General features: G+C 42.3%; 1 protein-coding gene across 1 annotated transcript in view; it reads left to right on the forward strand.

The window, feature by feature from the left end:
- The first annotated feature begins 1,541 nt into the window (after positions 1 to 1,541).
- The window catches only part of MTNR1A (melatonin receptor 1A), a 243,107-nt gene continuing 229,759 nt past the window's right edge, over positions 1,542 to 14,889 (forward strand). The window contains exon 1 of the mRNA XM_075610118.1: positions 1,542 to 1,984. Within this exon, the coding sequence (XP_075466233.1) occupies positions 1,801 to 1,984 (184 nt within the window). The 5' untranslated portion in view covers positions 1,542 to 1,800. The remainder of the gene's footprint in view (positions 1,985 to 14,889) is intronic.

A 14,889-nucleotide genomic window follows, 5' to 3' on the forward strand; every position in this document is an offset into this window, starting at 1 on the left:
TGCCTGCGTAAAATATTTGGTGTATTTTAGTGTTAAAAATGCCTTCAGGAACGGAACCTTTCATTTAAACAGTGTTCCTATGGGAAAACGTGTTTCGCTTTACAACGTTTCGCTATCCAACGCCATTTTGAGTAACGCATTGTGTCGGATAACCGAGGACTGCTTGTAAAGCTCTTGCAGTGCTGGGGATGTGGCTTAAACCTGTTATAGAACTCAAATTATGCTCAGTATATTAAACCTAATGTAAAATGTCATTAAGAGTTGAATTATAAAATATAAAAAAGGTAGTAAGTATTATCTAATATTACAGAACTGATTTATTATTATTTAAAAAAAATACATAGGATATTTCTTGGATTGTTCCTTTAAACTAGAATTTATCAAGTGAAAATGCCTTGTTGGATCGTTTGAATGTAAATTGTAGTCATGAGCCAGTGACTACTATATCTGTAATTATTATAATCATTACACTTACATCCCCAATAAAGGTAAAAAAAAAATGGAGAAAAAAAAATGAAGAAAAGAAAAAAACAAGAATGTATCGTAAATACACAGCTCTGGGAACATAACTAATTGTTAATATGTTTTTCTTCTAGTATTGTGGTAACTCAGATCTGGAATATACAGCACACTTTTTTTTAACAGTTTATAATATGTAACTTTTTAATATGTTATTTTGTTCACATGAAGAGATGTGAGGTTTTGAGAGGTTATACATGATCTATAGCATCTTATAAAAACCTCACATTTCATTAATACTTTCCCTGCCACTGAGGCCCCTCTGGCAGTAAAAAATAATAAAACAAAGAAAGGTTAAAAGCTTCACAACCTGCAACGAATCTATGACATGAACAATATAGGGGAAACAACCCCTCTCCGGTCTTGCAAGCCCCTCAGGCAAGGAAGGGATTGGGATAATAATACTTGGCCTCTGTGCATTATTCGGGATAGATAGGTTAGACTTATATTCTCATAATGTAGACATATAAAGAAACATGCTGTTATAATAATAACATAGCTACCAACCAATCATGAAGAACCTTTTTTGGTATTGATTTTTGTTTTTGCCGAAGTGTGTGTGTTAGGGCTTCTAAATGCACTTTGATGTGTTACAGAAAAAGACATATTAAATAATATATTCATGTTCTACATTATTATTGGAGAACGCAGTGCTTATAGTACACCCGTGATTTTGACGTGTGCAGCTCAAGAATGGGTGTGAAAAATAAACAAGTTACAAGTGTGCTTTGCATTTTGGCAGCAGATACAACATTATTTCATGAAAAAGGTGAAATTATTACGCATGCAATCTCAAAATTATACAATATAATGTAACAGCCGGCCACATGACAAATATGTATGGTAATTAGGGGACAGAGGCACTATAAGATATACAATACACCTACGGTATCTGATTGTATAGTGCTGTGAGTTCCACGTGGTGGCGCTCGTGCTACACGACCAAGACATGAAGGTGCCCATTTGACACAACACTAGATGTCACCTGCAGCCTATAACTGTGCCAACTGTCTGCAAGGAGGGAGAGGCGCTGGCAACAAGGCTAGGGTGCTATAAAAGTATCTTCTCTGACACATGCACATGCAAACTAAAAACTTGACAGTCAAGCAAGGGATGGCTTCTACACCCATGTGTTGTGTGCACTTCCCCAGATACCTTTTATATCGGGCGACAGGAGAGGGGAATCATGAGATGAACTAAAGTTCTCTGTCTTGGGGGGAAAGAAGAACTGGTTTGGAAAGTAGAACCCACACAGAACACAAAAGGAGAAAGGAGAGGAACATGAGAGTGAACGTGAGCGCACTGAACGGCTCCTCGCAGATTCCCAAGGAGATCACGCTGGGTCGCCCTCCCTGGGTGGCCAATGCTTTGGCTGCTATCCTCATCTTCACTATCGTGGTTGATATATTGGGGAACCTGCTGGTCATCCTGTCCGTGTATAGAAACAGAAAGCTGAGGAACGCAGGTGAGTAGGGAGGTCCCACTGCTGTTATGATGTAATGTTACCGTAGTTGGGGGGAAAGGGTGATCAGAGTACGAGTTTACCAATATAATAATAATCTTATTAGGACATTGCTGTACTTTGGATATATATATAGCACGTTGTATCGTTACTTGTTTAATTCAATATATAAAGGAACGAGAGAGCTAAACTATAGGTGGGACAACAATGACCAGGAAAAGCTTGGAGGTGAATAGGTCCCAGATTTTCTTAATAGAGACAGATTTCCACAATGCCACAATTTCCACAAGCAGGATGTAAGGCTTTGCTATTTTGTTACAACTACTTTACTGTGGGGTATTAAGATACATGACCAAGCTGTTCTAGTTTGCAGAACAAACATTAGTTAACTGTATTTCTTTTCGCTATGGCAGCAGCTGTTGTAGATGCATGTACAGTATCTTAATCTTATTCTTGACTGTGAATGTTGTTGATTATTGTCATCATGCGCAGAGAAATGTGACTTGCCATCCCCTGAAGGTTCATTTCGTGTTTTGGGAAAACTCTAACCTAAAAATGGACAGTGATACTAAAATATATCTGTCTGGGGATATATATTATTTATTTAGAACTTAGTCTGAGTAATAACATTTTACAAACTGTCATAATGTTGATACTCATAATATCTAGTACTGCTGACCACAAAACACTTCCTTACAGAAGGAATTATGTTTTGGTGTTTACATGCTTTGGAAGGTATTGTAGTTTTGACATTGGTCATCAACAAAAACACAGTTTAGTGAGAACAAATATTTTCGATTAATCTACAATATTGTTATTTCAGTTCAAGTGAGAATACTTAGGAGTGCTTTACATTGCAGCATGCATTTTTTTATTGATGTTGAAATTCAAATATGTTCAATTTAACTTGTGTTTGTGAATGTGAACATACATTGTGCTTATTTCTAGAGTGTCCTGAGCATGTATATTGAAGCCACTGGTATAAATATGTAAAGTTTATATTATCCTTGGTGGTCATTCCACACAGAGTAAGTATTTAATTAGGATAAGGTTTAAGTAGCAACATTTGAAAAACACGGTGCAGTAAAATAAAAAAATAAACTATTTTTATTCAGCCATGGTATAAAAAAAACAGAGGCAAAAAGAGACTGCCCACAAGTTCAGCGCTCACCAGCACTTTATCAAGGACAACAAACAAACATTAGTTGAACGTATTTAGTCTTTTCCCTGATGACATCATTATACGCTAGGGTCATGTGTCATACACACATAGTGATCTCATGATTAATGCGTCTTGACGCATAGTTCATAACAATTACAAGACATATACAACTTTATGAAACAGCCCACCACAATCCATATATGGATTCTTGCCAAAGACAATATATATATACTTGAAAACGAGAGGTAACTCTCAATGTATTACTTCCTGGTAAAATATTTTATAAATAAATATATATATATATATATATATATATATATATATATATATATATATATATATACATACATACATACATACATACATACATACATACGATACCGTTCGCACGGGAATCAGCAGACAGCACTCAGGTTAAGATTTGTAGAATATATATATTGTAGAAAAGACACAAATCACCAATGTTTCGGACCCACAAACGGAACCTTCCTCAGGGTAGGCACTACAAATCTTAACCTGAGTGCTGTCTGCTGATTCCCGTGTGAACGTTATCGTATATTTATCTACTTATTATTGGACATGCACCTACCTTATTGTGCTTCATTGGAGTGCCGGCATTTCCTCTCTCTCCTCTCTCTCTCTCTCCTGTTACCAGGTGTGTAGTACTGGATACCTGCTGGCTTACAGGATGCTGAGTCATCTGCAGGTGGTAGTGGGGACATCAGCACAGGCTTCTGGGGTAGATACTTACACTTTAGCTCATGGATGTCAGCGCCTCCATCCCTTGCAGGCTTCAGGAAGATGAAGGCAATCCCTGCAGGAGAACTTACACTACTCCCCACTGATAGATTGCATACCAGCCAGGGGTATAGTTGAACGGGAACTCTTTATCATATGTCTCCTCCTCTGCACACACAGCATAACCGGTATCTGCATCGACAGTCAATTGGTCTTCAACCTTAGGTTGGACCCTGGACATCCTCCCTTGGCCTAGGGCACCAAGGGCAGTCCCAACCCTACCTTGACTTCCTAATAGAGTCAGAGGTAAGGTATTTACCCCCAGTCGCCAAGAGGAGGGGACAGAAGGGGCCAGCACTCTGAATACCCCTGCTATGGTACCTGTCTCTCTCACGTGGGGAGAGACACTAACTACATTTAGGAAGTGCAGCCCCTTAAGTACAGAGGAGGAAGGTCTAAGGTCTGAGCCAAGAATTGGGCAGAACACAGGCCTTAGCCCGCCTCCTCCCCTGTCACTCAAAGGAGCTGCTGCAGGTGAAGAAAACCCCGGATTGGTCCTGACACTGCCTGCACTGTTACCAGGGCTTTCATGTCAGGGAGGGCAGATCAGTAGCCACAACCAGCATGGCTACATACACATACACACACAAAAAGAAGACAGAGAGCGCACGCCCCATAGTGTAATACTGTACATTTAATATAGGGAAGGGAATGGTGGAGGGATTAAAAACACTCAAAGTATAAGTGAATAAAAAGCAATTTGTGATCAAAATCACCACCGAGGCAGGCACCGTCTCGTGACGCGTTAGCAGTCGAACGGGAATACTCGAACAATGCACCCGACAGTGTCCGTCCTCTGAACGATCAGTTGAAGTCCTCCACGCAGTGTGGTATTGGAATAGGCCTCAATACAGCATCATACACGCTCCGGCCGTAAAGCGTGCATGCGACGTGATGACGTAATGTCATGATGTACGTCCCTGACGCGTTTCGTCACAATAATGCAACTTTATCAAAGGGAATGTTCGTGAACAGTGATGGCCATATCTATATACTGGAGTGTCTCAAATCTGATTGGTACATCAATTTGTAATGATTACGCCCTTACAAATAGCACAATTATAATTGGAATCTATATGAATTAAACTCTACAAAGAGAGACTAAACGAGGCACCCTAGTATTTCAATAGTGACATATCATAAACTTCAATAATAACAATAACAACATTCAATAGTAAAGAAAAACTATACCACTGTAAAAAATAATATTAATTAATGTTCATATATCATTTAAAAGAGCTAAAAATGAAGTACTTCAAAATACCTCAATAACTGTGTATTAACATACAATTCTCCTAAATTCATAATAAATAATAAAACATAAAACCTAGCGATATCAACCCAAAAATGATCTAATCTCTGCGTGCACATATATATGCACATAATCATGCACAAATGCTAATAATGCATGTGCAAATCATACATACAAATAATATGCGTGTGCACACAGAAACAAGGTGTGGAAAGTATTAGCTAGACAGGATAATGTGGTGTGGGAAAAGAAAAAGATGACAGAAAAAAAGGAAAATATAAAAAGTTTGTTATTATTAATATTTTATTATTTAGTAGTAATCACTTATTATAGGATTGTTTGTATTTTGTATTAATGCACTTGATAGGGATCACATTATTTTACACTGGTTTCACGAGTGGCGCTACTTTATCCATATATATATATATATATATATATATATACACATACACACACACACACACACACACACACACACACATATTACAAAAAAACACAAACGGTGCAAATCAGAGACACAGGTGCATGGATATACAACACCTGAAGGATAAATACGTGAACAAGTCCTATATTCGAATTCCACAACGAGATGTACCTATAGATGAAAAAGATACCAATATGGTGAAGTACGTTTATGAATACAATTATTGCGCAAGCAACAGAGGCTACTTACAATTTAGCAGAAATAACAGGCATACTGTGTCAGTAATATGCTTTCAGATCGCTGCATCAAAGGGGCTGATAGTCTCAGCGCCTTTTGTACTTTGTATTTTCTTTGGAGTGGTGTACACCCATTACATTGTGGCAGCACTCATAGACATCATTGCAACACTATTTAAATCAGTTTTGCACACCTTACACACACACACATATATATATATATATATAAAATCAAAAAATAAATAGAGGATACCATTCTGTGGCTAACGAAATGCTTTTATTTGTGCGAGCTTTTGAGATACACTGATCTCTTCTTCTGGCGATGTTACAATGAATGAAGCAAGCAAAAGGTATACTTAAAAACAGTGTCTCTTGGAATGTTATCTGTGCTAGTCCTTCCCCCGGTGTGGATGTGTTTTATGGCTAGAGGTGTCAAAAGGTTCCTGAAAGCAAGTGATGTAAGTGTGTGTGTGTGTGTGTGTGTGTGTGTATCTGTGTAAATATAAATGAATTGAGAGCCCACAGTATATACAGTGCTTTACAAAAGTTGTGCGTGGAGTGGGAGTGGATATAAATGGTGTGGGTAGGTGTGGAAATGTGAGAGATTGTAGCACAACTAAAAGTGTGTGTGGATACTATGTGGTCCCTATAGGTGTATAGGGATGGAAAAACAAGGAGTATTAGTATGTGTAAGAGACAGCTGTGTGTGCATACATATAGCACAGTATGTACAGACATGGCCTATAGCGCTCATGGGAAGAGAGTTCACTTGTGTCAGTAATGACTCATAAAATTTCGATCTCTGTTTAGGCCACCGCTAAGTGTCCCGAACAGTTGCATACATTTGTATTCATGCAACCGTCTCTCTTTCGGTGTTTTAAGATTACCTTTGAGTATGGCAACCGTCAGATCGTTCATCTTATGGCCAGAGTCAGAGAAATGTTCGCCGACAGGACTGTCTCCTGTTCCGCGAGTGATGCTGTGGCGATGCAGGTTCATTCTCTTGTTTAGCCCCTGCCCTGTCTCACCGATGTAGTAGCAGCCCCCTGGGCATTTCATGCACATGATGAGGTACACGACATTGCTGGAGGAACAGGTGAACCTTCCTCTGATTTTGTATTCCCGATTCCTGTGTGGTATTTTATTGTGTCCGCTGTGTAGAGCATTGCGCAAGTTTTGCATCTTGGGTCCTGGCATGGTTTCGTCCCGCATTCAGTTGTACTGCTGAATACTTTACTCCTCACCATAATATTCTTGAGATTATGGGGTTGTCTGTATGATAATAAGGGTGCTTCAGTAAAGACCTGTTGCAGTCTTGTATCTTCCTGGAGGATGGGTTGTAGTTTCCTGGCGATCTTGCGTAGGGCTCCTAGGTGTGGGTTATATGTGACAACCAAAGGTACCCTGTCGCTTGTCTCCTTCTGTTTGTATTCAAGGAGATCACTTCTTGGTATTCTGGTGGCTTTGTGAATTTGCTGGTCAACAATTCTGTGGTTATATCCACGGTTTATAAAATCTGATCTCAAGGCTTTAATCCACTGGTCTTTGTCTGCTGTGTCGGAGCATATCCGGTTGTATCGTATGGCTTGACTGTAGATGGTTGCATGTTTGGTGTGTGTCGGGTGGAATCTGTTGTCCCGGATGAAGTACATTGCCTAGACACCACCATTACTATAAAGAACAACCAACTACAGACTTCTGTATACCGCAAACCTACAGACAGAGCCAGCTATTTGACGGTTGCATGAATACAAATTTATGTAACTGTTCGGGACACTTAGCGGTGGCCCCAAACAGAGATCGAAATTTTATGAGTCATTACTGACACAAGTGAACTCTCTTCCCATGAGCGCTATAGGCCATGTCTGTACATACTGTGCTATATGTATGCACACACAGCTGTCTCTTACACATACTAATACTCCTTGTTTTTCCATCCCTATACACCTATAGGGACCACATAGTATCCACACACACTTTTAGTTGCGCTACACTCTCTCACATTTCCACACCATTTATATCCACTCCCACTCCACACACACCTTTTGTAAAGCACTGTATATACTGTGGGCTCTCCATTAATTTATATTCACACAGATACACACACACACACACACACACACACACACACACACTCTTACATCACTTGCTTTCAGGAACCTTTTGACACCTCTAGCCATAAAACACATCCACACCGGGGGAAGGACTAGCACAGATAACATTCCAAGAGACACTGTTTTTAAGTATACCTTTTGCTTGCTTCATTCATTGTAACATCGCCAGAAGAAGAGATCAGTGTATCTCGAAAGCTCGCACAAATAAAAGCATTTCGTTAGCCACAGAACGGTATCATCTATTTATTTTTTGATTATTGGAGCTCGGCTAACACGGTACTGATACCTCTACACATATATATATATTTATATATATAGTAAATTTATGTTTGTGTATTATGCCTCCGTAAGTAACTCAAACCTGTGTCTAGGATACATCACTATGCCAACCACTACATGACATGTCAAGGGTATATAATGACATTATGGTTCCTTAGTTATACAATATATACCTCTCTTTGAGTGAAGTGAAAAACTGGGAAAACAAGATTTTAAAGTGCAAGATATTAAAAAAAGCTGTGTGTGCTGTGCACGCGCATAGTAAGTGAAATGTCTTTGTCTTTTGTCACTGTTTTGTCACAGAAATTGTATTTGTAAGAATGATATATTAAACGAAAAATAAAAAATACAATTTCAGTGCCAAAACGAAAAGAAGTTTGACTTAGAACACGTGTTTTAGCAATTTGTACTTCTATATTTATAGTAACTGGGAATTCCGTGTGTGTGTGTGTGTGTCAGTGTGTGCGTGTCAGTCAGTGTGTATATGTGTCAGTGGGCGGAAGAGAAGCTGAAGCTGGCATGATGCGGCGCCATCACAACTGCGCATGCGCGGCTTGGCAGCGGGTGGGGAACGGCGGCTGTGAGGAGCGGCGCCAGCGGCGATATGTCATCGGCCATGTGGGGGGAGCAGCGGCCGTTAGGAGCGCTGCCGCCGCATGTGACAGCAGGCGCGTGGGGGGGGAGTAGCCGTGATGTCACTTCCTTTTCACATTTCGTCTCCATCTCTCCAGTTTTGTCCCATCACAACTAGGTGCCACTAAAGAAGTTTCACTTCAAAAACGAAAAAATATTAAAAACAAATACAAAATATATAATACCATTTATACACAGATAATAGTGTTTGAACAGTAATAGACCACACATTCTCTATTTGCAGTATATACATACAAATTATTATTAATACAATTGTATATACGAACCTTATGAGTGAAAAAGAAAATTTACTACAGAAATGTGTGTTTATATCTACAGAAATGGCCCAGCTCCCAATCAGTATTGAGACCCAATGGAATACGAGTCTTTAAAGTATATATCCAGTAAGCCTTACAGTGATCTCATATATTAATTCTATCACCACCTCCAATAGGTTGTGGGATATGCTCAATCTCTTTAAGTAGGGTGACCAGATTTTGAAAATGAAAAACCGGGACACATTTTTTTTTTTATATATATATAACAGTTTATTTATTGTAGTACACTTATACTTTACTACCATTAGAGAGTGTGTGTGTGTGTGTGTGTGTGTGTGTGTACTCCTCAATAATCGAAAAAAAAAACCCAGATGTGAATGATTCTGAACCCATTAACCAGTGTCTGGATGCCCCCTCTTCACAATTTCTAAAAGCAGCAATCCCGCCTGGGATCTTACCTGATCCGCAGTCCCTCAAGGTACTATACTGGAGGGGAGGTGTTCCTTACCTGTCTTCCGATGTTTCCCGCGTGAAATTTGAGTCAGATCTGGAAGAAAGCAGAGTAGGTTACTTCGGAGTAGGTATACGGCAGTTAAGATAAGACAGAGGGTGAGGGAGACAGGGAGGGAGGGAGGGAGACAGGGAGGGAGGGCGAGGGAGGGAGACAGGGAGGGAGGGCGAGGGAGGGAGACAGGGAGGGCGAGGGAGGGAGACAGACAGGAAGGGAGGGCGAGGGAGGGAGGGAGACAGACGGAGGGAGGGCGAGGGAGGGAGACAGGGAGGGCGAGGGAGGGAGACAGACAGGAAGGGAGGGCGAGGGAGGGAGACAGACAGACAGGGAGGGCAAGGGAGGGAGACAGGGCGAGGGAGGGAGACAGGGCGAGGGAGGGAGACAGGGCGAGGGAGGGAGACAGGGCGAGGGAGGGAGGGCGAGGGAGACAGGGAGGGAGGGAGGGCGAGGGAGGGAGACAGGGAGGGAGACAGGGAGGATGAGACAGGGAGGGAGGGAGGGTGAGGGAGGGTGAGGGAGGGTGAGACATGGAGGGAGGGAGGGTGAGACAGGGAGGGAGGGAGGGTGAGACAGGGAGGGAGGGAGGGAGGGTGAGACAGGGAGGGAGGGAGGGTGGGGAGGGAGACGGGGTGAGACAGGGAGGGAGGGAGACAGGGAGGGAGAGAGACGGGGTGAGACAGGGAGGGAGGGAGACAGGGAGGGAGAGAGACGGGGTGAGACAGGGAGGGAGGGAGACAGGGAGGGAGGGAGACGGGGTGAGACAGGGAGGGAGGGAGACAGGGTGAGACAGGGAGTGAGACAGGGTGGGAGACAGGGTGGGAGGGAGACAGGGTGGGAGGGAGGGTGGGAGGGAAGGAGGGAGACAGGGTGGGAGACAGGGTGGGAGGGAAGGAGGGAGACAGGGTGGGAGACAGGGTGGGAGGGAAGGAGGGAGACAGGGTGGGAGGGAGAAAGGGTGGGAGGGAGACAGGGTGGGAGGGAAGGAGGGAGACAGGGTGGGGGAGAGAGAGGGAGGGAGAGAGAGGGAGGGAGACACCCACCCACTGACACACACACACACACACACAGATACACACACACACACACACACTGATACTGTTACACACACACACTGATACTGATACACACACACACCCCCACTGATACACACACACACTGATACTGATACACACCCACACCCCCACTGATACACACACACCAACACTGATACACACACCCCCCCACTGATACCCACCCCCCCCAGTGATACACACACACCCACCCCCACTGATACACACCCCCCCACTGATACACACACACCCCCCACTGATACACACACACACACCCCCACTGATACACCCCCCCACCCCCACTGATACACACACACACACACACACACACACACACACACACACACACACACTGATACACACACTGATACACACACTGATACACACACTGATACACACACTGATACACACACTGATACACACACTGATACACCCCGCCTCCCCCTGCACCGCCCGCGACCGCGCAGCAACCACTGCCCGACCCCGAGCCCATCTCCCACACCAAGGGGACGGGGGGAAGTGAGCGCCGGGGGGCAAAGCTGTGAGCGCCGGGGGGGGGCAAAGCTGGGAGCACCGATGGGCAATGGTGGGAGCGCCGATGGGCAAAGGTGGGAGCGCCGGGGGGGCAATGGTGAGAGCGCTGGGGGGGCAATGGTGGGAGTGCCGGGGGGGGCAATAGTGGGAGCGCCGGGGGGGCAATGCTGGGAGTGCCGGGGGGGGGGGCAAAGGTACAAGGTGGTACTAAGGCAGGCGCACCCCCGCTACCACCTCCTATTACCCCCCCTGGCTGGGACCCGGGACAGAAGGGGGACACTCACCGCGCACAGAGGAGCCGGGTGCGGGAAGACACGTGTGCTCTGCACAAAGCGGAAGTCCCGCCACCGGCTTCCTCTGACCTGCCTGCAACCAATCCCCTGCGGGCCGGCCGGCATTCTAAGTCCCGCCCCCGGCAGCATCATTCATGCAATCCCCTGCGGGCCGGCCGGCATTCTAAGTCCCGCCCCTGGCATTCTCCTTTATTCAGTCCCCCCGGCAGCATTCACACACACACACATACAAAATACTTACCGGCCGCCGCATTCTCCTCACCGCTGCTGCCCCGCAATACCGGGACCAGGGACAAAAACCGGGACGACTTAAAACCGGGACAGGACACAAAAAAACGGGACTGTCCCGGTAAAACCGGTACGAATGGTCACCCTATCTTTAAGGGTACTTTTGTCAATTTTACCCTGTGTACACATATTGAATTGTTTCAGAACTGGGTGATTTAAATCTCCTTTCCTTATCAGCCATACATGTTCAATAATCCTAATTTTACCGGGCCGTGTGATACGTCCCACATACTGTATTTCACACCCACATAGAGATAATTAGATAACAAATGTAGTGCTACAATTAATGAAGGACATTACTTTATAACACTTTTTCATTTACTAAAGAGTTAAAGCATATTGAAGGTCTCATATAAGGGCAGTTTTACAGTGACTACATTTGTATGATCCTTTTGGAAGATTAGACATTTCAGTAGAATCCTTAGAACTGAATGAACTTGGGGCAAACATAGTTTGCATTAGTTTTAGCCCATCTAAATGCAAAGTTGCGACCTGAATGGGTATAAAGTCTTAGCACAGGATCAAGAAATACGACATCCCACTGATACTTTATAATTGACTTAATTTGATTGGAGTAATAAAGAGTTATAATAATTAATCAAAATAATGAATGCGTTGATAATTAAAGCTTATGGAAACTAACATAAAAGTGCTATGTGGCAGTGAAATATAACAGTGATCCAAAAATATCAAACAGCTGTCATTCCTGGCTGATGTTCTATAATAGTATCTAAGGATGTTACATCAAGTGTAACCCAGATATCATTTATTTTCCACCGGATCTTGAGTAAGGGATTCATGAGATCTACACTATCTAAAATAGAAGAAGGTAATGAACGCACTAAGGGCTGTTGAAAATAATTAACATAACGTGATAAGTCATCTCCCAAAGATCCAATACTTGATATAATGGGCCTCCCAGGAGGGGACACCTGGTTACTATGCTAGGCAGTAAAAGATACCTTTCATACTAAAAGTTCCAGGTAGGTATTGTCTTCTACTCAAAATATTGTTTACAGATCTACTATCAACATATAAGGGGGGCTCCCTAATTCACATTCTCTATGAGAAACCATGATTTAAAGTGATTATCCATGCCATCAATATCTCTGAGCACCGGAATATACCCAATGCCACACTGTAGGATAAGGCAATGTTTTTCAACCAAGGTTCCAATGAACCCTTGGGTTCCCCTGGCATCCCCAGAGGGTTCCCTGCTATTTCCAGGTCATTTTAAGATTGTACCAAATACAAACAAATTTACAATGCATCTCATTTCAGACACATTATTAGAGAGGGTTGTGGTTCTGCAGAGCACCACAATATAATTCTAGGGTTCCTTAAACAAAAAAAAAGTAGTAAACCACTGGGATAAGGTGTAGTATAAGTTTATATAGACTTGTTACTAATAACCATGGTGATATAGTTACTAAAATGTAGTTGGGAACTTTAAAAACATGGCATCCCTCACTGTGCAGTATTCACTGTACAGTGTATATCAATATGATGTTTTCACTGGCAATGTTGGGATGATCAGTGTTTACTACTCTTAAAAGCCCATAGTGCTGTTGCAAGAATGATCAGAATGATCTTATGATACCAGGACCTAGAACTACTGATATTATTGTTTTGTTGACAAATCTTGCATTACGCTTGCAGTAGATCATGTTTATTTATATTCCTTATTTCTTATCATTGCTGCTGCAGCAAACAGCATTTGTTTTTGGAGAGAATGTAAACTGCTAAGGCTGAATGTTTTCTGATTATATGAAAGCCTATTGATGTGGATTTTGACAGATGGCAAAATATGTGCCTTGAGATCAAATCAAACATAAACCATGCTGTTTGTTTTCAATTTAACATTCTGCTTTTTACTGTTGTGATGTTCAGCTCTTCCTTGATTCTCAATTTGCTAATTCAATTGGAAAGACTGTGTCCTATGGAGAAACGTCTGATCTATCTTAAATAATAGGATTCTATTGAGGTATCTTACTAGGTGGCAATAGGATATCTTATGTAATCACGTTATTTCATTTTTATACATTTCTCACTTTGAAACATTATTTCTTTGTCATCCCTTTTATTTTGCAGTGAAATTATCCAATTCATAACTACAGAGTAAATTTTAAATACAGGCCTTTATACTCAAGTCCCAGTTAATACAAATTACATGGACAGACAGATACTTTCTTAACCTAGTCCAGTGTTTTTCAACAGAGGTACCTAGGAACCTTTGAGTCCCCCGGGCATCCCTAAAGGGTTTCCTGCAATTTTCAGTTCATTTGAAAATTGTACCAAATACAGAAGAATTTACAATGCATCTGACTCAGACGCACAATTAAAGCGTGTTGGGGTTCTTTACAATGCATCTGATCTCAGACACTGAAAGAGAGGGTTGGGGTTTCATACAATGCATCTGATCTCAGTCGCGCTATTAGAGAGGGTTAGGGTTCCTTACAATGCATCTGATCTCAGTCGCGCTATTAGAGAGGGTTGGGGTTCCTTACAATGCATCTGATCTCAGACACGCTATCAGAGAGGGTTGGGATTCCTTACAATGCATTTTATCTCAGACTCTCTATTAGAGAGGGTTGGGGTTCCTTACAATGCAACTGATCTCAGACTCTCTATTAGAGAAGGTTGGGGTTCCCACAGATTTTCACAATATATAGGGGGTTTTGACCAAAAAAGGGTTAAAAACAACTGCCTTAACCATTGGTGGAAACGTTTAGTGGAATTCTGGGAAAGGGCCTTGAAGGGACAGCTGGTCTACTTCACTCCAAATACTTGAGCATATGTTAAGCATTCTGATGTTACATCCGAATGTAATACTATTTTCATATATAGCAATGCAGTTTAAGCAGCACAGGTGCATACAATTATTCATGTTTCTGGCTTGTAGAGCTTAGAAACATTTTTTTGGTGCCTGACGTACAGGTAGATAAATGAGGTCATGCACCAATACCATAGCTGAAAAATAACACCTTTTATTTACATTGTTTTTCAAGCTTGTTCTCCTACCTGAAAAGCTTAGATGTTTGTGCTGCTTTTTAGACA

The sequence above is a fragment of the Ascaphus truei genome, chromosome 1 (assembly GCF_040206685.1).
Source record: "Ascaphus truei isolate aAscTru1 chromosome 1, aAscTru1.hap1, whole genome shotgun sequence".
Lineage (NCBI taxonomy): Eukaryota > Metazoa > Chordata > Amphibia > Anura > Ascaphidae > Ascaphus > Ascaphus truei.